The sequence below is a fragment of the Hemitrygon akajei genome, chromosome 1, assembly GCF_048418815.1.
Source record: "Hemitrygon akajei chromosome 1, sHemAka1.3, whole genome shotgun sequence".
Taxonomy (NCBI): domain Eukaryota; kingdom Metazoa; phylum Chordata; class Chondrichthyes; order Myliobatiformes; family Dasyatidae; genus Hemitrygon; species Hemitrygon akajei.
The window spans coordinates 123,910,944-123,934,718 of NC_133124.1; the positions used below are offsets into that span (position 1 = coordinate 123,910,944).

The 23,775-nt window shown below is 40.3% G+C and overlaps 2 protein-coding genes across 10 annotated transcripts in view; one reads left to right on the forward strand and one right to left on the reverse strand.

Moving 5' to 3' along the window:
- The window catches only part of LOC140730596 (neurocalcin-delta), a 323,285-nt gene extending 312,730 nt beyond the window's left edge, over positions 1 to 10,555 (forward strand). For all 7 annotated transcript variants that reach the window (XM_073051282.1, XM_073051290.1, XM_073051273.1 and 4 more), the window contains one exon: positions 1,073 to 10,555. In XM_073051282.1, the coding sequence (XP_072907383.1) occupies positions 1,073 to 1,170 (98 nt within the window). In that variant the 3' untranslated portion in view covers positions 1,171 to 10,555. The remainder of the gene's footprint in view (positions 1 to 1,072) is intronic.
- Positions 10,556 to 17,919: 7,364 nt separating this feature from the next.
- Positions 17,920 to 23,775, reverse strand: part of LOC140730624 (grainyhead-like protein 2 homolog) — a 148,607-nt gene continuing 142,751 nt past the window's right edge. For all 3 annotated transcript variants that reach the window (XM_073051355.1, XM_073051349.1, XM_073051341.1), the window contains 3 exons: positions 21,829 to 21,914; positions 20,753 to 20,817; positions 17,920 to 19,098 (listed from right to left, as the gene is read on the reverse strand). In XM_073051355.1, coding sequence (XP_072907456.1) covers positions 18,984 to 19,098; positions 20,753 to 20,817; positions 21,829 to 21,914 — 266 coding nt within the window. In that variant the 3' untranslated portion in view covers positions 17,920 to 18,983. The remainder of the gene's footprint in view (positions 19,099 to 20,752; positions 20,818 to 21,828; positions 21,915 to 23,775) is intronic.

The following is a 23,775-nucleotide window of genomic DNA, read 5'->3' on the forward strand; positions in this document are numbered from 1 at the left end:
TTTTAGAGGTTTTCTTAGTGTTCATTTAAACTCTTTATTTTCCACTCCCTTCCCCAAACTCTGCTTCCCACCCCTTCTCTGAACTGATCACTAATAGCCTGCGGCTAACACTATCCTTGTCTGAATGACTCGTATTTTCACCTCATCCCCTTCATTCCTTCATCCATTCTGTACCCTCCCTTAATATTTTTAGCCGCTTCTCCCAGATTCCTCATTAATCAGATTGTTTTCCCTCACAATGTACAGAACTGCTCAAGGTCTGATGTATTGTGCACAGGATCTCAGGTCTCCTGTCTGTCGGTGTTTTGCTCATAGGTATTTGCATGCAAAGCTGGCAGGGTCACCCTCACCCTCACCCTGAAGGAGCAGTGTGTAATGTGCCTTTTAAGGCATCTTTTTATGTTCATCATTTTTCAAACGTCTAATAACACAGATAGCATTTCAATTTCTTCAAATCATGGAATATTCCTTTTGCTCTCAGGATGAGGCTTTTCATTCCAGAACTAAGGAGAGGTCCTCTTTCTTCAAAGAAAGGGGCTTCCCTTCCTCCACCGTCAACACTACCCTCCAACCTGATGGCATGAACATCAATTTCTCCAACTTCCAGCGATGCCCCCCACTTCACCATTCCCCATTCTCAGTTCCCTCTCTCACCTTACCTCCTTACCTGCCCATCACCTCCCTCTGGTGCTCCTTCCCCTTTTCTTTCTTCCCTGGCCTTCTGTCCTCTTCTATCAGATTCCCCCTTCTCCAGACCTTTATCTCTATCACCAATCGAGTTTCCAGCTCTTTACTTCACCCCTTCCCCCTCTCCCAGATTCACCTAACACCCACTACCTTGTATTTCTTCCTCCCCCTTCTCACACCTTCTTACTCTGACTTCTCATCTTTTTTTCTCCAGTGTGTGCTCTTTTCCACAGATGCTGCCCGGCCTGCTGAGTCCCTCCAGCATTTTGTGTCTGTTGATTGGATTTGCAGCATCTGCAGATTTTCTTCCATAATCCTCACTCCTCTAGTCCATTTGATCAGATTTAGAATGCTCATGTTTAGATTTTTTTTTGTTTTATTGTAGGAAAGCTATCCCTTGAAGAGTTCATCCGAGGTGCAAAAAGTGATCCTTCCATCGTCCGCCTCCTTCAGTGTGATCCTAGTACTGCAGGTCAATATTAATCCAAGAGTGAAGAAAACGACAGTGGGTGTGGCTGTGTTTCTGCTTCCTGCCATTGTGTCATTGGCGACTCAGTCACATCTTCATGGCCGCATCTGATATTGTTCAGCCTATTTGTTTTTTTTTATAATTCTCAATTTGTAACTGGCTGTTTATTTAAATGCTGTCTGAAGATATATTACACAGCGTTTTTGGCTGTGTGAAGGCATTGTTACTATACTTATATCTATATTAATCAAAAAACCTTAAGATTCTTTTTAAAATTGGAAATAGAAAAAGGCTTTAATTTTATTTCTGTTCATGAAGGCCTTGTGCCTCTTGGTTGCAGAGTTTAACAAGAACCAATATTTATGTATGTGGGGGATATATGTTCACCAATCAGTCAGTGATCTCTCTTTCTTTATATGGAAAAGTTATCAATGATGTGAAAACAAGCGTTAAGTCAGTCAGGTGGATGTTTGTACCCTTTGAAAATGAATGATGCTGATATTCTCTGTATATTGGTGTTAGTTAAACCCAATGTGGTTAAAATTGAGAGCTGATCTACCGTAAATATGAGATTCGATTCCTATAGAGTGTAAAGTTGATTATGGGAGTCCCCATGAATTAGTGTTGGAATTGCCTTCTGCAAAACAAGTTGCAAAGTCATAGGCTGACAAATATTTAGTTTAGGAGATATAAAGGAAAACGAGCAGAGTTGCTTCTCGTCCTATTTTATAGCACTCTCGCACAAGGTTGTCAGAGATTCACTGCCTTTGAAACAAAATCTTCAACTTTGGCAGAGACAAGAAACAGGGCCGGTGGCAGCCACGGTTTACATATCTTGGTGTCCTTTTTTCCCATCAACTTATTGCAAATGATGGCCCGGGAGTTGAGAATGACTTCAGATGAAAGGAACAAGAGATAATTGGACAGGGCACTTAGGAGCAATTCATTTGAAAATTCTGTCCTCTTATTAAATTACCTTGTAATTTATAGTTTAAATAATTAACAAAGTGAGTCAAATTTGGAAGTAGAGTTACAATAGTTGGAGCATAAGAGTACCAGTACGTACTGAAGAGCTAAGCGTATCAAAACTGAGACACTACAGCATTGCCATTTGTGGGATGCCTAATTGTAATGAGACAAGCATATGTATCCAGGGTCCATTGCAATTATAGACATAAGAATTGATAATAGCAACACGAGTGTACAAGAAGTGCATGTTGATTTTTTTTTTAAAGTACACTTTCTGGAGCACTTGCAGGTCTACAGGCCTTATTATAACAATTTAAATTGTAGTAAAATAATCACAAGTGTATCTTCGTTCTATAGAAATCTTTATTATTGTATCTTCTGACTCATTTGCCAGATGAAATTAAGCAGTTCACAATGTGTATAAAAGTTTAATTGCCAGTCTACTCACTGTTTCTCAAGAATCATTTATCTGCAGCAAACGAAAATCAGTTTGTGGCACTGATCTACCCTGGTAATAGCTGCATATCCATATGCTTATCTGAGAGCTTCTGTCACCTCTGCCACGTGCCACTCCCACCTTCTTCCCCAATTCTCTCATCGAAGGAGACCATTTGATCGCAGCCAACTCTGATCAATCCCATTCTCCCACTTACTTCCCTGTAACCTGTTTTCTCTCACATGTCTATCAACTTCCCGTGATTTTCCTACCACCAGGGACAATTCCTGGTTACCGGTTGGCCCTCCAACCTGCAAGTGTTTGGGATGTCAGAGGAAACTAGCACACTTGGGGAAACCCACGTGGTCATGGGGAGACTGTAGAAACTTCACAAGCATGTTTAAGGTCAGGATCCCTGGAGATATGAGGCAAGCCTCTGTAACACCACATCAGTTCCTGCCTTTTGGATTAAGGATCTTTCTGCCTCTACCATCCTATGATCATTCTCCTCATTCATCTCTACAAATTGTTATATAAGCTTTTCCCCTGGTTACTGAGCTCCCTGCTAAGAGAGGACCGACAGTACCTCTCCACTCTAATGGGACCCTCATTGGAAGCAGATTTTTTTTTGGGGTCAGCAGAGTGGGGATTGAGATACGCATTAATGGGACGGGGGAACAATTTAAATGATGTCAATAGAGAAGAACTTCACATAATATCTAAAGTGGAAACTTTAACATTTTTTCTGCTCACTATCTCCTTCATCAAATAGCAGTAATGCTCAAGTTTTAAGTGTATTGGAAGAGTTGGTAATGTGGATTGCAAGATGTGCATTATGCTGTTGATCCTTTAAGATCCATTCCAGCTGTGATGAGTAGCCATTATATAGAGTCTTAGAGCACAGTGACATCTAGTTTGTGCTGAACGGTGATAGAAAAATAGGCTGAGTAGTCGACAGGAGGTGGAAAGATTTAAGCTGGAAAAACATGTTCTGCAGGAAAGTGGCGAATGGAATTTAATGCAGAAAAATGTGCAGCAGTATGTTTGGGAAGGTGCAACAAGGCAGGGAAATGCACAACTGGGAAGATACTGGTGCAACATAAGAACTTTGGAGTCCATCTGTACTGATAACAAACCAGCTTGACGTGTTATAAAGGAAAATAGGCTGCTTTTCTTTATTAACTTAGTGTAGAACGTAAGAACAGATAGGTTTTGCTAGAAATGTATACAGTGCTAGCTAGATGACAGTTTGAAAGGTGCACAGAGCAGAGTGTTTTAATTTTTTAAAATTTTATTTAAGGAAATAGCATGATAACAGGCCCTTCTGGCCTAATAAGCCCATACTGACCAATCACACTCATATGACCAATTAACCTGTTATCCCACGGCTTGGAGATGTGGGGGGAACTGGAGGAAACCCATTCAGTCACGGGGAGAATGTACAAACGGCGGCAGGAACAGAACCTGGCGCTGTAATAACATTATACTGACCACTACACACCCATATAAGGATGTTGCTAGGAGTGAAAACATTTGACTATGGTTAAATAGATTGGTTGGGATTACTTCCCTTGTATAAGAGGACATCAAAGAGAGACTTAATTAAATGTAACATTGAGAGATTTAAATATAGTAAATAGTTGGAACTTTTTCACTTGAAAAGTCAAAAACTAAATGCCATAGGTTTTAAATAATTGATAGAAGGGTTGGAGGAGTGAAGATAAAAATTTGTTTCCACCTAGGTGAGGTGGTAGAGACAGAAATCTACATCACACATCAAAAGTACTTGGAAGTGAACTTGTTGAAATGCTGAAAGGTGGAATTAGGAAGGGTAGCCATTTTCCATCTGGCCCAGATCAGTGGCCTCTTGAGTCATAGATCTGTTTAATTCTCTAACATTTGAAGTCTGAAAAAGAACAGATTTCTACCTTAACAAGAATGCAAGAACTTGTGGTAAAAATGTGCAAAAAAAAATGTTGCTTCTTCCAGATTACAGTACTTAACTGATTTTCTAATGTTGGCTGCTCTGAATGACCCCAAATTATCCTTGCATTTAATTCTGATATTGATTACTGCTTCACTGTTTTCATGATAAAAATAGTATTAGGTATCCTTAGCTTCCTGGCAGCATCTATAAATTTCAGCTCTTTCAAAAAAAGACAACCATTCTTCTTATGCTTTCCTGCATAACTGCACCAATATCCAGTTATGATGCTTAATTTGTGCTTCCTTCACAGAATGTCATCTACCACTCAGGTCCTACTGATTCATTCACTGACCAGTATCTTTGATATATTGAATTTCTGCCAGCCTGGAATATATATTCTTAACAGGATATATATTTGATCTTTATTTTATTTACTTAGAGACCCATCCAGCCCAATGAGCCTGCACGAACTGTTTACAGCCACGTGGCCAGTTAACCTACTAATCTGTATATGTCATTTTGGAATGTGGGAGGAAACCCACACGGTCACAGAGGTAACGTACAAACTCCTTACAGCCAGCGGTGACATTGAACCTGGGGCGCAGGTGCATTATGATAACCACGAACACGCCACCCCAATGGAACTAAGTGCAAACATGAGGAAGTCTGCAGCTGCTGGAAATCCAGAGCAACATAGACAAACTGCTCAGCAGGTCAGCTAGCACCCATGGCAGAGAATAAACTGCTGACATTTCGGGCCAAGTCTCTTCTTTAGGATTGGGAAGGAAAGGGGAGGGGGGGAAGATGCCAGAATAAAAAGGTGAAGGGAGAGGAAAGAGGCTAACTGGAAGGTGATAGGTGAAGCCAGGTGGGTGGGAAGTGTAAAGGGCTGGAGAGGAAAGAATCTGATAGGAGAGGAGAGTGGACCATGGGAGAAAGGGAGGGAGGAGGAGACTGAAGGGAAAGTGATATGCAGGTGAGAAGAAGCAAAAAGAATGGAGAGTGGGGAATAGAAGGGAGGGGACTAATTATTTAATTATCATGAGACCATAAGAATGGTTTTTTAAAATTTTATCTTTAACTTTCTCTCCCATCAAGCAGTGGGGGGGGGGGGGGAATGCTGTATCTAAGCGGACACCTTTCACTTGACACCACAAAAGGTACAGTGGGCAGGAAATGCATCTTTGGTGCTGTGTGTTCTCAGTCCTTGCTGGGGTTGCCAAGATGAGTCAATGCAGCAATTGGAACACACAGAGACGTGACTTGTACTGTGGATCAGTGTACGATACCTGAACGTCATTCCATGAAATGAACAAGCTTAGCTGCAAAGCTTGAAAATGCTTTAATTTTCCCCTTCTGCCACGTGATGGGAAAGAAAGTTAGATGTAAAATTAAAACAAAAAATAATTCTTATCATAAGCAAGAGAAAATCTCGCTGCAGATGCTGGAAATCCGAGCAACACACACAAAATGCTGGAAGAACTCAGCAGGCCAGGCAGCGTCTATGGAAAGGAGTACAGTCAACATTTCGGACCGAGACCCTTCATCCAGATCATTCTTACCATCTCATGCGGACTAAATAAACAATTTTTTAATCATGAGGTCTAATTATAAACTAAACAGAACAGCACAATGGCGTAGCGGTTAGTGCAATTGGTTTACAGAGTTCGATATCCGCCACTGTAAAGAGTTTGTACGTTCTCCCCGATAATGTGTTAATTTCCTCCTGGTTTCCTTCCACATTCCAAAGACGCACCGTTTAGGATTAGTGAGTTGTAGGTATGCTATGTTTTTGCCTGAAGCTTGGCGATACTTGCTGGATGCACCCTAACTGATCTGATTTGTCACGCTTCACTGTATGTTTCGATGTATGTGACAAATAAAGCAAGTTAATCTAAAAAACGCACACTAGAGATCGTTGTTGCTGCTGCAGTAGTTATTGCATCACTGAGGCCGCATGCCGACCTAGTTCTGAAGCATTTTGCCCTGGAACTTCATTTGCACAGAAACTGCTGTTTAATTTCCATCCAAGTCTCCCCTTGGCAATCTTCATTTAATCCTATCAACCCATTTATTCATTCTTCTTGTTCTGTTTTGTTTTTGTTCTACGGTGAGTTCATTTTACCGTTCAACTTAACTCTTTAATGGCCAATTCTAACTGACCTTGAATAAGTTCCTTTTGAAATCCCTGTGGGAGGTAGTAAGGAGGAAATAGTTTGATGGTTCCAACTTGTGATCTATTGACAAAAGGGCAGATGATCGTCCCAGCCCGCTGTATTTTGACTGGGTTCGGGCTTTTATTCCCCATGTTGCTCTTTATGCTTTTAATCATCCAAGCAGCGATGGAAAATGCAACTTTCTGAAGAAATCTTTAACTATCTATAATTCCTTGTATCACAGGTAGATAAGGTTGAAGAGAGAGCTTTTAGCACATTGGTCATCATAAAGTATTGGGATGTAATGTAGAAGATGTTGCTGAGGTTTAATTCGGAGTATTGTGTGCAGTTCTGGTCACCTAGTATCCGCAGGAAATACATCAATAAGATCGAAGGAGTACAGATTTGAGGATCAGAGTTCCAGGGAAAGGTTGAGTAATTTAGAACTTTATTCCCTGGGGCATAGGAGAATGAGGGGAGATTGATAGAGGTATACAAAGTTAAGAGGTATGTAGATAGGGTAAAAGCAAGCGGGCTTTTTCAATTGAGTTGGGTGAGACTAGAACTAAAGGTCATAGGTTAAGGGTGAAAGGTGAAATATTTAAGGAGAACCTGAAAGGAATCTACTTAACTCAGATGACTGTGTGAGTGTGGAATGCCAGCATTCAGGTTTGATTGCAACATTTAGGAGAAGTTTGGATAAGTACATGGATAGGAGGGTTTTGGAGGGATATGGTCCAGGTGCAGATTGATGGGACTAAGCAGAATAACAGTTTGGCATGGACTAGATGGGCTGAAAGGCCTACATCTGCACTCTATGACTCTACTCTCCACTTGTTACTTATCAAAGCTCTTCCTTCTGTTATATGATACAATCAAACATTTTAAGAAACTGAATTTGAAATTAAGGTTAGAGATTAGTTTTTGTGGGAATATGTCAGTGTCCTCAACTCTTCCAAATGTGATATTTTAAATAATTTTAAACATGTTATACACAAAATGGTGTTCAAGTCAGAACGTGTTTGAAGATTTTTGTTTTTATTTCAGATCTTCAGCTTCCACTGCTTTCACTAATCTACCTCATTTCAGGCAATTACATGAGGCTATTTACTTAGCCTTTATCCACCATAGCTAAAATAATACAGTAGATTATTTAAAGCTGAATTCATTATCACTTTGGCGACATTTCAAATTAAGATATTGGATTCAAATTTTGGCCAAATCAAAATTAGCTTTGAAATCTCTCCAATGAAGTGAACCAGATAGGATTAATGTATTAATGTTTTTAAGCTTGTTTGAATGAGCTAATTATGTTCTCTGAACCGAATGATTATCGTGTGTGTGTGTGTGTGTGTGTGTGTGTGTGTGTGTGTGTGTGTGTGTGTGTGTGTGTGTGTGTGTGTGTGTGTGTGTGTGTGTGTGTGTGTGTGTGTGTGTGTGTGTGTGTGTGTGCACAAGAAGATGTTAAAATACATGCTTTGAAAAAAATGTCAATATACTTTCACCGTGGATGACTTTAGTAACTAAGAAGCAACTCCTATTCAGATACCCAACAACGTTCAATTAGTTTTACTCGTAGATCTTTCTGCATCCATGTCTGTATGGCAGGTTGTTTCAGTTCTTGGATCATTTCTACTCACTGAACAATATCCTTTTCTACCACCCATTCTTAGGGAGTCATAGAACAATACAGCATGGAAACAGGCCCTTTGGCCCAGATAGTGTGCCAACCTTTTAACTTCCTCGAAGATCAATCTAACCCTTCCCTACCACGTAGCTGTCTGTTGTTCTTTTATCCATGTGCTAGTCTAAGAGTAGCTTCCTTGCAGTAGATAAAAGGATGCAATTTCTCATGATCATATTTTCCCCTTGTCAAGCTGTCATTACCGGGAATTTACCACATGTTGCCACCATGACCCCAATACAACAAAACTTGCAAAAATGCTAAAAAAAAAAGGAAGACACGTAGAGTGAGAGGATAGGCAGAGACTTTTTTCCAGGGTGGAAATGGCTAATATCAGGGCATAATTTTAAGGTTTTTTGAAGGTGTAGGGGATGTCATAAGTAAGTTTCGTTTTGAACACAGAGAGTGGTGAGTTTATGGTGATGGCAGAGGGATACATTAGGGATATTTAAGAAATTCTTAGACGGGCACATGGATGATAGAAAAATGTAAGGATATGTAGGAGTGGGGAATTAGATTGAGCTTAGAGTAGGTTAAAATGTCTTAAAGGGCATGTACTGTTCTATGTTCCAACTAGTGTTCATGCTTTTAATATTGCTTGTATTCTTTTCCTGTTACACTGAGTCTATTTACCGAATGGCCTTCTTTTTAAAAGGCACATCATACTGACATTACAGAAACAACTCTAACTGTTTTTAAACTACTGTACTTGTAGTGACGGACCTCATTCCAGTGGACTTTCTTTAAGGGCTGGCTGAGAACAAATTCCACTTGCTGTTTGTTTAGAAGACCATGGTTCCTTAAAATGAATCTCAAGACCATAACAAGAGAAGCAAACACAAAATGAGGAATCACACTATAAATGCAGATGCTGGAAACCTAGAGTAACACACACAAAATGCTGACAGAACTCAGGAGGTCAGGCAGCACCTATGGAGAGGAACAGTCAGCTGAGGATATAGCTGGTAATGGTGGAGTAAGGCTGGGCTGGAATCATGATGCAAGAAGGTGCTGACCTGAAACGTTGACTATCGCTTTGCCTGCACAGATGCTGCCTGACCCACTGAGTACCTCTGGCAGCTTAGGTTTTTTTTGCTTTTAGACCTGAGGTCTGTGGAGATCTCCAATTAAAGGCATGAGTGAAGTGTGAAAGAAGGAAAAAAAATTGCAGAACTAGAGAAACACACACACGTGTTGACTGTTTATTCCTCTCCATAGACGCTGCCTTACCTGTTGAGTTCCTCCTGCATTTTATGCATGCTACTCTGAGTAATCAAACTTAACGATCCTGTTAATAACAATTCTTCCATTTGGTAAATAGGCTTGTGGCAATCAAACTAAAAGAAGTTCTGAGTGATCATATTTAAGATTTAAAAAAACTTTGTGCAGGTCATAGAAGAAGACAACATGGAAACAGATCCTTCAGCCCAATTCGTCTGTGCTGACCGATGTGCCCACATTAGTTGGTCCACTTGCTTCCATTTGGAAACCTGGCCTTGCTTCAAAAACTGGTTTCTCAGTTGGCTCAATTAAACCAGCTTTGAATTTCAACTTTACGTTTCATTGGCTCAGTCAATTCAGGAAATGAAATTTTCACATTGATACTAATCCAATTTGCACTGTGTACCCAGGTAATATCATGGTAAAAACATTCAACAAAATTATTCCTGTGCACTGGTAGGAAGAAACACACTGATAGGAGCACTCATTTAACCCTTTATTGTCTGAAGCCAAATAAATGGTTTTAGGAGAAACGAGTTTAGAATTGGAAATGTCTTAAGTTTAACAGGCCACAAAGATTATTTTTCCAATATTAGCATGTTTAGCAACTGAGCCTTCTCTTCCTTTGTAATGTTTTTTTGCCTCTACAAATAGACATATGGACTCCAGTTCATGGTTGGTTGTCATTCTCTGTATGTTGCATGCTTCTGCCACTTAAATCTGATTGTTCCCTCGTGGATGTTGTAAGGAGGGCAGCTTAGTTTGTGATAACTAAGTCCATAATTTTTAGCAGATAGGTACTAGTAATACTTCATGGTGTCCAGTGTGTTTAAACTGTGATTATTGTTTTTTAATGCATTTTAATTTAATTTTTTGTGCATTTCGCAGTTAAGCATTCTACTTTTTGATGTTGTGAAAACTGTTGAAAGAAAAACCTCTTCACAAAATAAGCATTTGTAAAAGAAAAAAAATGTTTTATTTGATTAAAATGTTGGAGAAGAAAATACATTTAATGGCATATGGTGTGATTCTTTGTTAAACTGAGATATGTGGATAGAGAGTCGTGATAAAGGGTCTCGATCCAAAATGTCGACTGCGTACTCTTTTCCATTGACGCTGCCTGACCTGCTGAGTTCGTCCAGCATTTTGTGTGTGTGGCTTGGCTAAAGCAAGTGCAAGGTGCCAGATCATTCACTGAAAAAAATGAAGAACCAATACTTTTCTATGTACCAGGCTTATCCCTGATATGGTGAGCAGTTTTGGGCCCCTTATCTAAGAAATGATGCACTGGCAATGGAGAGGGTCCAGAGGAGGTTCATGAGGTTGACCCCAGGAATAAAAAGGTTCACATACAAGCAGTGTCTGATGGCTCTGGGCCTGTACTCACTGAAGTTTAGAAGAATGGGGGTGGGGGGTGGAGGAGGTGGAATCTCATTGAAACTTATTCAATATTGAAATACTCAGATGGAGTGGATGTGGAGAGGTTGTTTCCTATAGTGGGGGAGTCTAGAACCAGAAGGCACAGCCTCAGAATACAAGGATGTCCCTTTCAGTAATTCTAAGGAAAGAATTTCCTTAGCCTGAGGGTGGTGAATCTATGGAATTCATTGCCACAGATGGCTGTGGAGTCCAAGTCATTGAGTGTACTTAAAGCAGAGTTCTTGACTAGTAAGGGCATCAAAGGTTGCAAGAGAAGGCAGGAGAACAGGGTTAAGAGGGTCCCATAGTAGCATAGCGGTTAGCTGGGGTGAGATTGGAGTTCAATTCCAGCACTGTCCGTAAGAAGTCTCTGTACATCCTTCCAGTGGAATGTGTGAGTTTCTCCCAAGTGCTCCAGTTTCCTGCCACAGTCTACAGACGTACCAGGTAGGTTAATTGCTCATTGTAACTTGTCCCGTGATTAAGTTAGAGTTAATCAAGGCAGTTGGAGGTTGATGGGGTGGTGTGGCTCAAAGGCCCCGAAGGGAATACACTGCTGTATCGCTAAATAAATAAACAAAGCAGCCATAAATGGATTGGTGACCTCATTATAGAAAGGACATTGAGGCTTTAGAAAGGGTACAGAGGAGATTCATCAGGTTGCTGCCCGGATTAGAGAGGATGTCTTATGAAGATAGGTTGAGTGAGCTCGCGCTTTTCTCTTTGGATAGAAGAAGGGTGAGGGGTGACTTGATATAGGTGTACACCATGGTATGAGGTACAGATCGAGTGAGTAGCCAAGTACATTCTCCCAGGGTAGAAATGGCTACCACAAGAGAGCATAATTTTAAAGGGGTTGGAGGAAAGTGTAGGAGAGATGCCAGATGTAAGATTGTTTACACAGAGTGCTGGGTGCATGTCAGCAGTGGTGGGAGAGGCAGATACACTAGGGGCATTTAAGAGGCTCAGATAGGATGATAGACAAATGGAGGTCTGTGTGGGACGGAAGGGTTAGATTGTTTTCATTTTCATTTTTTAAATCTTTTTATTGGTACATAATCTACAGCTATAGAATTATACAAAACTTCAACAAATAATTATGTATACAATTAATAGAGCTGAAGAAAAAAAAGCTGATCATAATATATAAAAATGGATTTTTTTAATATAGGAAAAAGAAGGAAAAAAATGAACCCCATCTAACCAAAAAAAAACTAACTACAAAAAAAAAGGAAAAAAATCATTGGGACTCAACCCCCGGAAGGAATACGTTTAACCATCGTCTAAATATATAAAGAAAAAGAGTCATCAACTGCCAATTCATGTTTTTTTAAGTAATAAAATTGGAAGGAAACCATATAGTATAATTCAAATTAAATGGTAATATTTAGCAAAAGAACCCCATCTTCTCTCAAAGTCAAATCGGGGTTCAAAAGTTCTAATTTTTTCCAAACTGAGACAGGGTTAGATTGATCTTAGGGTAGGTTAAAAGCTAGTATTTTATTCTGGGGAATTCAGTGACCTCTCCTGCCCTCTCATCATTTTTCAATATCCATACTTTTCCCATTAGAACAGCTCCCTCTCCTTCCTCAATTCTGGCACCAATATCCCACAAATTCAAACCCACTTCTCCCACATGAATCCTTGAGCCCAAAACACCGACTGTACTCTTTTCCATAGCTGCCTGGCCTGCGGAGTTCCTCCAGCATTTTGTGTGTGTAACTCTCTAACCTTATTGACCCTGTGCCAGTTTGCATGTGGCTCAGGCAGCAAGCTTGTTGACTTTTTGGATCTATGTTTTAATTTGGTCCCTCTGCTGCCCCAGCAACACATTCCAGGCCCCCACCACTCTGTGTAAACAAGAAGTAAACTTGCCCCATACACCTTTTCCATCCTTAAACGCATGATGCAATACGCCTTCCTTCCGCCATATCAACCTTTGCAGTCACTTTCAAGAAGGTCAAGATCCCTCTGTAAATCAACTCTATTAATGTCATGCCATTAACTGTGCACTGTACTGCCTCTTTACATTTGATCTCAGAATGTGCAATATTTCATACTTGGTTGGCCAGATTGAATCCCATCTTCCATTTCCCCATCTATATATTGATTTATATCCCACTGTAACCTTCTATACTATTCCTTATACCATCTACCTATGTATCATCTGCGAACTTATAAACCTCGCTTATCCATATTTTCATTATTTAAGTTACTGTTGCCTTCCTGTCAGCTTGAACCACTCTGGCCACTCTCCTCTGACCTCTCTCATTAACAAGTTAACCCACAGAAAAATGAATATCTCAGAAACTGCTGATGTCCTGGGATTTTCCACACACAACGGTTTCAAATTTACAGTGAATGCCACTCACTGGACGTTTTTCATTTCTCACAGCGTTTTCGGTAAACTCTGGAGACTGTTGTGCATGAAACCTCGAGATCAGCGGTTTCTGAGATACTCAAACCATCCCATCTCAAACAATCACTCCACAGTAAAAGTCACTTAGATCACATTTCTTCCCCATTCTGATGTTTGGTCTGAACAACAACTGAACCTCTCAACCACGTCTGCATGCTTTTATAAATTGAATTGTTGCCGCATGATTGGCTGATTAAATGTTTGCTTTAAGGGACAGGTGTATAGGTGTATCTAATAAAGTGGCCACTGAGTGTATTTCTTACTGTAATTTACAGTACACAGTGGATTCCAGTTAATTGGGATACATCAGGACCAGTGCATTATGTCACATTTAACTGAAGTTTTATGGAAATAGTTAAGAAGGTATAAAAAAGACAACTGAGTAATAAATTGTGTATTAGCACACTAATACTTCTACAGTATTATAAAACTGTATTACATGCTAATACTGTAGTTATTGATAGAGGCATTCATCCAGTGTATGCTGCTGTGTTCTTTTGATTGATTGTAAATTAACAAAATCGGCGCAAGTACCTAGTGCAGATAATGAACAGACTTCATACAATGCTTTTGATGAATGCATCCTCCAAATCTTCATTTTCATTGTAACATTCAAGATGATTGTCGATAACTTCAAATTCTTCATAGGTCCTAACTTGTTGAAGTAGTAAAATCATTTCATTTCGACTGCCGGCTGTTTCTTGCACCTCCAAGCCTGTATGCTTGAAAACACAGTGAGCAAAACAGTTCTGAATTGTCTCACTGCTTATTTCTCACCAACTATCAGTGACAAAAATCACTGCTTTTTGAATACAAACACACGCAACTGATGCAGTTTAAAAACTGTTCTCTCTAAGCACAGTGTAGTGTGCATGCCACTGATACTAGTTAGAAACTTCGGCAACAGTTTCCTGTTCCAATTAGCAGCATAGATAATGTCCTAAATAAACAAATGGAATCCTGGCTATTTTCTTGATTAGCTTTTGTTCTTTAAGAGTTGCCCCAAAAAGCAGCTCCCTCGATTAACTAATGGCCCAGTTAACCAGAATCCACCATATTTTAAGGGATTGTACCATACTGCAAAGGCAACAACTTTCACAACATACATCAGTGATAATAAACCTGATTCTGATTCCAGTTCACTGAAATATCCAAACCAGTTGGATGTGTTGGTGCTTTGTAATACCTCATATTAAAAATGAACATGCCATTAAAAGTCTGTAGTGAGAGGCAATATTTAGACAACTTCAGTAAAGCAGTCTGAGAGGAAGGAAACAAAAGATATATGCTTCATGTGGAAGAAACAGCAAACAAAATAGTTAATTGAAAGCCAGGAGACAGGAAAGGAGAAGGGGTACAGGAAGGGCAAAGGGAGGAATGAGATGATGGAAAGAGGTAGAGGTTAAAATAAAGAACGACGAGAGGAGAGAGAAAATAGACCATGCTCTCTTCTCGCTCCTGCTATCAGGAAGGAGGTGCAGGAGCTTTTGATCCCACAGCAACAGCATCAGGAACAATAATCACACTTCAAACATTAGGCTCCTGAACCAGTGTGAGTAACTTCACTCACCTCATCACTGCATTTCACAACCTATGGACTCAAGTTGCAAGACCTTGGCCTCTATACCTCCTTGTGCAATTGGATTCTCGGTTTCCTCACCTAGAAATGGTGCACAACAGGACGTGTGCTTGGACCCTACCCTACTCGCTTTATACTTATGACTGTGAGGTTAAGTACAGCTCCAATCCTATATTCAAGCTTGCTGTCGTAAGCCAAATTAAAGGTGGTGATGAGTCAGCACAGGACGGGCAGTGAAAATCTGGCTGAGTGGTGCCACAACAACAGCCTCTTACTCAGTGTCAGCAAGACCAAGGAGTTGATTATTCACTTCAGGAGAAGGAAACCAGAGGTCCGTGAGCCCGTTTTCATCAGAGGATCAGAAGTGGAGAGGGTCAGCAACATTAATTTCCTTGGTGTTATCATTTCATGTCCTGGGCCCAGCATGTAACTGCAATTGCAAAGAAAGCAAGGCAGTGAGTCTACTTCCTTAGAAGTTTGCAAAGATTTGGCAAAATATATAAAACTTTGAAAAACTTCTATAGATATATGGTGGAGAGTATATTGATTGGCTGCATCACTGAAACATCAATGCCCTGAACAGAAAACCCTACAAAAAAAAAGTAGTGGATTTGGTGCACCCCATCGTGGGTAAAGCTCTCCCTGCCATTGAGCCGAACTACAGTATATGGAGTGTTGTTGCAGGAGAGCATCATCCAACAAGAGGGTCCACCACCACTCAGATCATGCTCTCTTCTTGCTGCTGCCATCAGAAAGGTGGTATAGGAACCTTAGGACTCATACCACCAGGTTCAGGAACAAGTTATTACCCTTCATCCACCAGACTCTTGAACCAGAAGGGATAACTTCACTCAACTTCACTTGTCCCATCATTGGACTGTTCCCACAACTGATGGACTCACTTTCAAGGACTCTTCATCTCAAGGTCTCGACATTTTTGCTTATTTATTTTATTAATATTATTTTTTCTTCTTTCTTTTAGGATTTTTGCATTTATTATTTTTTGTTTAGTGGTTGTCAGCCCTGTTGGTGCTGATTTTCATTGGTTCTATTATGAATATTGAATTATGGATTTATTGAGTATGCCCACAAGATAATGAATCTCAGGGTTGTGTATGGTGGCATATGTTATTACCCCTTAGTAGTAATGATTGGAGAGACACGAAGAGAATCTGTATTTATCAACAAGTACTTTCATTGGCTCAGTTCACAAGAATTAACACAACCTAATACCTGTGTGCACACCTACTAATGTTTTCCTGACCCTCCATGAACAGTCAAAGAATAGAAAAGGTGATACCTGGAAAAGGAGTCAACACTGGCCATGTGTTCCTTGTGGTCCCGCTCCAACCTTCACATCCGCAATAATTGGTCTCTGGAGAGGTGTCTCTGCTTTTCATTGGCTGTGGGTCATCTCAGTGGCCTATATCACCTTCTTAATGGCTCTAGTCCAAGCCAGCATCCATTTATTGCCCTCTTCCACAAGTCACAACCGATAAGTTATGGCTCCTTGCTCTAAATCACTTACCAAACCAGTAACCAGCTCACATCAATTTAGAGCAGACACAGACCCCATCATTCACAAACCTGCGAGTTCTATCATACCAAAAACTTCTTGTTTGGAATGATCTCTAGTCCAGCAGATTTTCTGGAGCATCATTGCCTCTACTTTAAAACACTGATTTAGTCAAGCAAAACCTGTTCTCAAAATGCAGTATGCAAAACAGCTTCACAGTCCTCCAAACTCACAGCAAGAACAAAGGCAATTGGTTTGTCTGCTTCCACTGTCCCCGATTCATTCGAATTCACTGATTTGTAGACTGCAGTTCTTTCTGGTCAAAAATGTACTATGATAATAAATTTACTTTGAACTCATGTTCTCAGTATTATCCATTTATTATGTATTCATTATTTCTATTATAATATCAAGGATATATATACAGAAAGGTGCCAGAAAAAGGCCAATGATACCCCACCCACCCTGCTCACAGGCCAGTTGTCCCACTCCAATCAGGGAGGAGGCTGCACAGGATCGATGCCAGGACCACCAGACTCAAAAACAGTTACTTTCCCCATGCAGTGGGGCTGATCGTCATCTCCACCCACTAACCAACCACCACTTTATCATTTCCTGTGCGTCACCTTACGTACAGACATTCCTGTGCCAAGCATCACCTACAATCAATGTGTATAAACTAATCTGCAGATTAGATTCTGAAGATAATATATTTTATATTATTGTATTCTTTTTCTTATGTGTTTTTTTTTTGTGCTACAGCAGATCCAGAGTAACAATTATTTCATTCTCCTTTACACTTGTGTACTGGAATTGATATTGAACAATTATGAATCTATATTTGTGTTTTTTTGTATTTGCAGTTTGTTTTTTTTTGCACATGTTGGTTGTTTGTCAATCTTAGCTTATGTATAATTTTTCATTGGTTCTATTATATTTCTTTGTTCCACTGAGAATGCCCACAAAGAAAGAATCTCAGGGCCGTATATGGTGACTTACAGGATATGCAAGAGATTCTGCAGATGCTGGAAATCTAGAGAAACCACACACACAAGATGGTGGAGGTACTCAGCAGGTCAGGTACCATCTATGGAAAGTCGGCATTTCGGGCCAAGACCTTTCTTCAGGGCTAGAAAGGAAAGAGGAAGACCTCTTTGTTGTGTTTTTTTTTGTGTATTGCCATGCCCTGTCAGTTTTTTCCAGTCACAATCCATTTATCAATTGTGGGGATACTGCTGTATGTTGGCGCTGGAATGTGTGGCAACACTATGGGCTGCCCCAGCACATCGTTGGTTGTTAACACAAATGATGCATTTCACTGTGTGGTTTACAGCTGGTGCTACCATGCCGCCCACTAACAGCCAGCGCTTGAATTCCAGTGTGGAACTGGAGGGCAGGTCAGGCCTGGTACCACATCCTTAAAAAGTACAACAGAAGTCCATGTTCGCTGATGTTTATTTTGCTCTTAAAAAATTGTACAAAAAATAAAATACAACTGTCTTTTTAAAGTCTGAAAAGATCCCAACTCCCATTTCCAAAAATATTACCTTGTATACAGTTTTAACTCAATGTGTAAAAACGTTCAAGTTTCCCGAGTCCTTTAAATAGCCTGGATTGCAGTTTATACAGTCACTTTGTAAAATCTCGAGATGCCTTTCTAACTTTATAGACAAAAGGAGACAGATTTTATATTAAAAAATAAAAATACACACTACCGCAAAAACCCTCAACCCAAAGAAAGCATAATGGCAGTAAACATGCCTTATGTAAAATTTAATATTGCACATTATAGACATTGTTTTTACAATTATATACGCTATTCTCTATTTCAATTAGTGTCAAATTCTACTAAGGGTGATATTGGCTCCCTTGCTACATAGACAGACACAGATAGTCTGTATAACCTGTGGGAGCATTAGGTCTATCAATCTTAATTGCATATGTATTTGACTAACAAGCAATCAGATGATGTAGAAGCTCTCATAATTAATAAAACACGTTGCTTTCCAAATGATGAAGCGACTGGAGTGACATTTACTTTCCCATTCACAAGCTTGTTCTCTGAGGTATCGATGAATGCATCCACTACGGAAAATCCTGTATGTGATTGGAACAGATCATTGGAACAGGACAAAACTGATGGCAAATACCATGGAGCTATCCATGGTTACCGGGCATGACTGCATCCAATGCCCTTACCAATTCAATCGCCTATAGCTAAAATCTTGTCCTCCCAGAACATCATCATAGTGTTCATTCTGAAGTTGCTGGAATGATTAATACAACAGTATCTAAAGATGTAATATTGGAAAATTATGGAGTAAAGAGACACAGCAGTTCAGCTTCATTGATTTCTGTTAACTGTACACAGTTTGTTCACTTTACGAGAGCGAAGCCCTTTCTCGATTGTCATTAACAGGTATTCAGCAGTCAGGCTGATACCAGCACGCTGGCCAAACTCCGATCCAACCCTGCGAAGTACATATTGTTCAAAGCCCTTGTTAAATTTCAGTCAGAGTGATCTTGAAGCTCTCACCCAGACTTTCAATATTGAGAATGAAGGTATCTTCGTTGGAGTAGTGTTCTATGATGTTGTCATCCATGTTTACCAAAATTCTAGTTTAAGAAAGGAAAAGGGATCATCCTTAGAACATTCTTACCTCATGATCAGTTAGAGTCTTCCACAATAGAACATAGAAAATACAGCAGAGTACAGGGCCTTCAGCCAACGATGTTATGTTGAGCTTTTAACTGACTCTGAGATCAATCTAACCCTTCCCTCCCACATGACCCTCCATTTTTATCATCCATGTGCTCATTTAAGAGTTTCTTAAATGCCTCTAGTGTATCTGTCTCTACCACCACCCGTGCCAAGGAGTTCCACACCCCCACCACAAAACCTGCCTCTGACAACCCCCGAACTCTTTCCTCCAATTACCTTAAAATTATGCCCATGGTATTACCCATTTTGTTTAAAGAGTATTAGATGTTAGGATATAGAAGTAGAAAGAGGTCACTTGACCCACTGAGCATGCTCCATCATTTGATCATAGCTGATTAATTATCCCTCTCGACCCCAGTAACCTTTGACACCCCAAGAATCTATCATACTCCATTTTAAATATAGCCAGTGACTTGGCCTCCAAGCCATTTGTGGCAATGAATTCCACAGATTCACTAAGCTAAAGAATTTTCTCCTCATCTCTGCTGTAAAAGGACGTCCTTGTATTCTGAGGCTATGCCTTCTGATCCTAGATTCACTCTTTGTAGACCAGGGCCTCCCAACCTTTTGTATGCCAGGGACCAATATCATTAAGCAAGGAGTCCCTGGACCCCAGGATGGGAATTCCTGATCTAGACCTTTCAATATTTTTGTGGCACCTTCGCCTGAAGGACAGTACACAACTTTTTTGCCACACCCATGTTTTAACTAAATTCCATTGCAATGTTCCTAATATAGGTGTCAATTAATCATGGTTAATACAACATAGAACGTTGTTGTGCAATACAGACCCTCTGGCCCACGATGTGGTACTGACCTTTCAACCTGTTCTAAGATCAATCTAACCCTTCCCTCCAACATAGTCCTCCATTTTTCTGTCATCCATTTGCCTAAGGGGCTCTTAAATGCCTCTAATGCATCTGCCTCTACCACCACCGCTGGCAGCTCACTTCATGCATCCAACACTCTTGGTGTAAAAAAAACCTACCTCTGACATCTCCCTCATAATTCCCTCCAATCACCTTAAAATTACGCTCTCTCATATTAGCCATTTCCTCCCAGAGTAAAAGTCTCTAGCTATCCACTCAATCCATGCTTCACATCATCTTGTGCACCTCTATCCAAGTCTCTTCTCATCCTTCTTCTTTCCAGAGAGAAAAGCCTTAGCTCAGTCAACCTCATAATGCATGCTCACCTATCGAGGCAGCATCCTTGTAAATCTCCTCTGCATCCTCTCTAAAGCTTCCCTATCCTTTCTATAATGAGACAACCAAAACTGAACACTATGTTCCACAATGTTGAGCAGGATGAGAGGGCTGCAGATGTTGACACCAAATTTTTGCAGTTTCTGTCACAGTAGACCATTCTTTCCCAACACTGTTTTAACACAGACTGACAACGCACACAATGAAAAATACCAGTTCCTCAAACCAGTAAATTATTGTGGTGGACCAGCAAGGTGATTAGTTAAGAAAATGCCTGCATCTAAATAGTTGCAAATCACCAAAACCCTGCAAGATTCCTCCAGTTTGCCAACTTGTTCCTTACCCTTTTTTGCTTTTCTTGTAAATTTTTCCAATTTTTTCTGCTGGAAAGCCATACTTGTCAGATAACTGTTGGCATAAAGAGAGAAAAGGTAGAATTCGCATTCTTGTACAATCAGTTCTTTGAGTTCGTAAGTTAAAGGGCTCCAAGATAGTACTTTCAAAAGAACAAAGAATAGAAATTCCCCTGCACTGATATGCTTCCCTAACTCACATTTATATTTCCATTTTTGATTTACTGTGAATCTTGATCAGAGCTGAGATTGAGAAATGCCAAGGAACTCTCAAGGATTGAACAGGATTAAAATGGAAACTCATGTGCAGTCATTCTATTGGACAATGTTTAACATATAGCCATCTTTCACCTCCATTCATTTCTCCAGACCCTTTGTCAGTTCAGGAGCAGATAAATGGATATATAGACTGCAGCCTTCTGACGGGAGTTTTATATATACACTGGAGTTAGTTTCAAATAGGGGTTTGGAGGGAAGTGGGTGGTAAGCAGGGGTAATAGAAAGACAGGAAAGAAATGCTTAAACCCTAAGCAAACACTGCAGCCAATTGTTTCCTTGGCAGCAGAGGCTCACTTAGATGAAAGTTCCTGAACTCCTTCCTGCCCAACATCCAGGAAGGATCACACCAGGAAGACGCGAGGAGGAATTGTGGCTGGTGATAGTTGGAAACGAGGACGTGAGTGTGACTCAGGAACAAGTATGAGCTTTCGGAGTCCAGTTAATTGGTGACTATAGTGCTACCTTGTGTCTTTTTCACTTTATGGGTGATTAATTTTGGCATTGTTCACAGCCTTTGTAACTGAAGCACTGCTCAAATGAAAGCATATGGAGAATAAATAGTCAGGTGGACATGGAGTGGCCTCAGACCAGTAAAGTCTGATTATAATCCCTCCCACCACTGGAGGGAGCCACATACGTGTTTTCTTTCATGTTGGTTCTCCTTGTGAGGATGGTGTAACTTATGCTGGCATAAGACTACTTGTTGCTTGGCTTACTACCTACCCTGTGCTTAAAACTTGAGTACCTCTCAAGCTTCAAAATTACAATAACGTATAGTCACACTCACTGCATCCATCAGCCCTTTGATGGTTGGAGACTTCAACATTAATGCATCAAACACTTCATCAGACTCTTTCCGTACGTACAGCAGGACTAGAGGAACAAACATTTCAACGATGAGAATATATTTATAGATTTACCACAATGTCACAGAGGAAAAAAAAACACACACATCACACAACTGCTGCTGGGCTTGATTCCATCACTGTTTTGATTAATAACAGAGGTAATGTTATGAAATCATGCCCCACAGGGGAGGCCAGCTAGGTAAGCACCCACCTATCAACAGTTCCCGGGTGTGTACTCATCACTTAATGCTGAAGAGAAGAATGGGTTTAAACAGCATGACACAGCTGCTGTAACTGCAAATCTATTATGATGGCAAATAAAAAAAAGCTCTCAAATTTGTAAAATATCATTTCAGTGACTGCTTAATCTCAATTTAGTCAGGACCTGTCATACAACTAGAGGGAACAATGCACGGCATTCTAAAACAAAATTAATATGGGCTTAGTTACTTTATAAACTCAGGAGATCCTGCAGCTGTGGGAATCCAGGATAACATATACAAGCTTGTGTATAATCAACTTTCCAAATGATAATGATCTTCCTATTCAAGGTTTTAAATTGTTTCCTAAAGAAGACGGTGTTCTCTCAGTCCGATGAGGCTTACCATAAATTGACCAATTCTCACTGGCATATTGGAGCCCAAGTTTCGTGATCAAACATTTTGAATTTAGTAACAAGTTTAAAAAAAACAAGAGACTGCAAGCACACCCACCAATTATTTGCAGCTTGGAATGAAGCTTAATTCTTAAAATTGTCTTCACAAGATATAATTCTAAAAGGATCCTGCATCCATAATTAGCTGCTATGATCTCAATGGTCTTTTGAGCATGGTATGTGAGATGGGTGATTTGAAGATTTAAAAAAACAATTATTTAGAGATACAGCATGGGATTCGCAGCTAATTGGCTGTTTGGATTTGGAACTGGCTTGCGCATAGAAGACAGAGGGTAACACAGACAAAATGCTGGAGGAACTCAGCAGTCCAGGCAGCATCTATGGAAAAGAGTAAGCAGTCGATGTTTTGGGCCAAGATCCTTCATCAGGACCACCTGGGTGGCCTCCGACCTGATGGCATGAACATCAATTCCTTAAACTTTCAGTAATGCCCCTCCCCTTCACCATTTCCCATTCACATTTCCATATCTCACCTTGTCTCCGTACCTGCCCATCACCTCCCTCTGGTGCTCCTCCTCCTTCCATTTCTTCCATGGCCTTCTGTCCTCTCCTATCAGATTCTCCCTTTTACCTTTCACCAGTCGACTTCCCAGCTCTTTACTGCACCCCTCCTCCTCTCAGTTTCACCTATCACCTACTAGCTTGTATTTCTTCCTCCCCTTCCTCCACCTTCTTACTCTGACTCCTCATTTTTCTCCAGTCCTGATGAAGGGTTTTGGCCTGAAACGTCAGCTGTTTTACTCTTTTTCATAGATGCTGCCTGGCCTGCTGAGTTCCTCCAGCAGTTTGTGTGTGTTCCTTAGATTTCCAGCATCTGCAGATTTTCTTTTGTTTGTGAAGACAGACAGTAATGGTTGAAGGGACTTATTTGAGCTGGAGGTCTGTAATTTGAGGTACAGTATTCCAAAGGGACCTGTGCTGGGACTTCTGCAGTTTGTGATGTATGTGAATGACCTGGATGAAAATGTAGGTGGGTGGGTTAGTGAGTTTGCGAATGATACCACGATTGATGAACAGGCAGTCCCTGGATTACGTATAAGTTCCGTTCCTAAGTCGGATTTGTACGTAAGTCAGAACAAGTACATTAGGTATTATTTAGCATCAGTTAGTCAAATGTTTGTCTTAGTATATAGTATATATTTTACCTTTCTATGCATATAAAACACTTAAGAAACGTATGTATTCCAATAATTAAACCACTGCGTTGCTT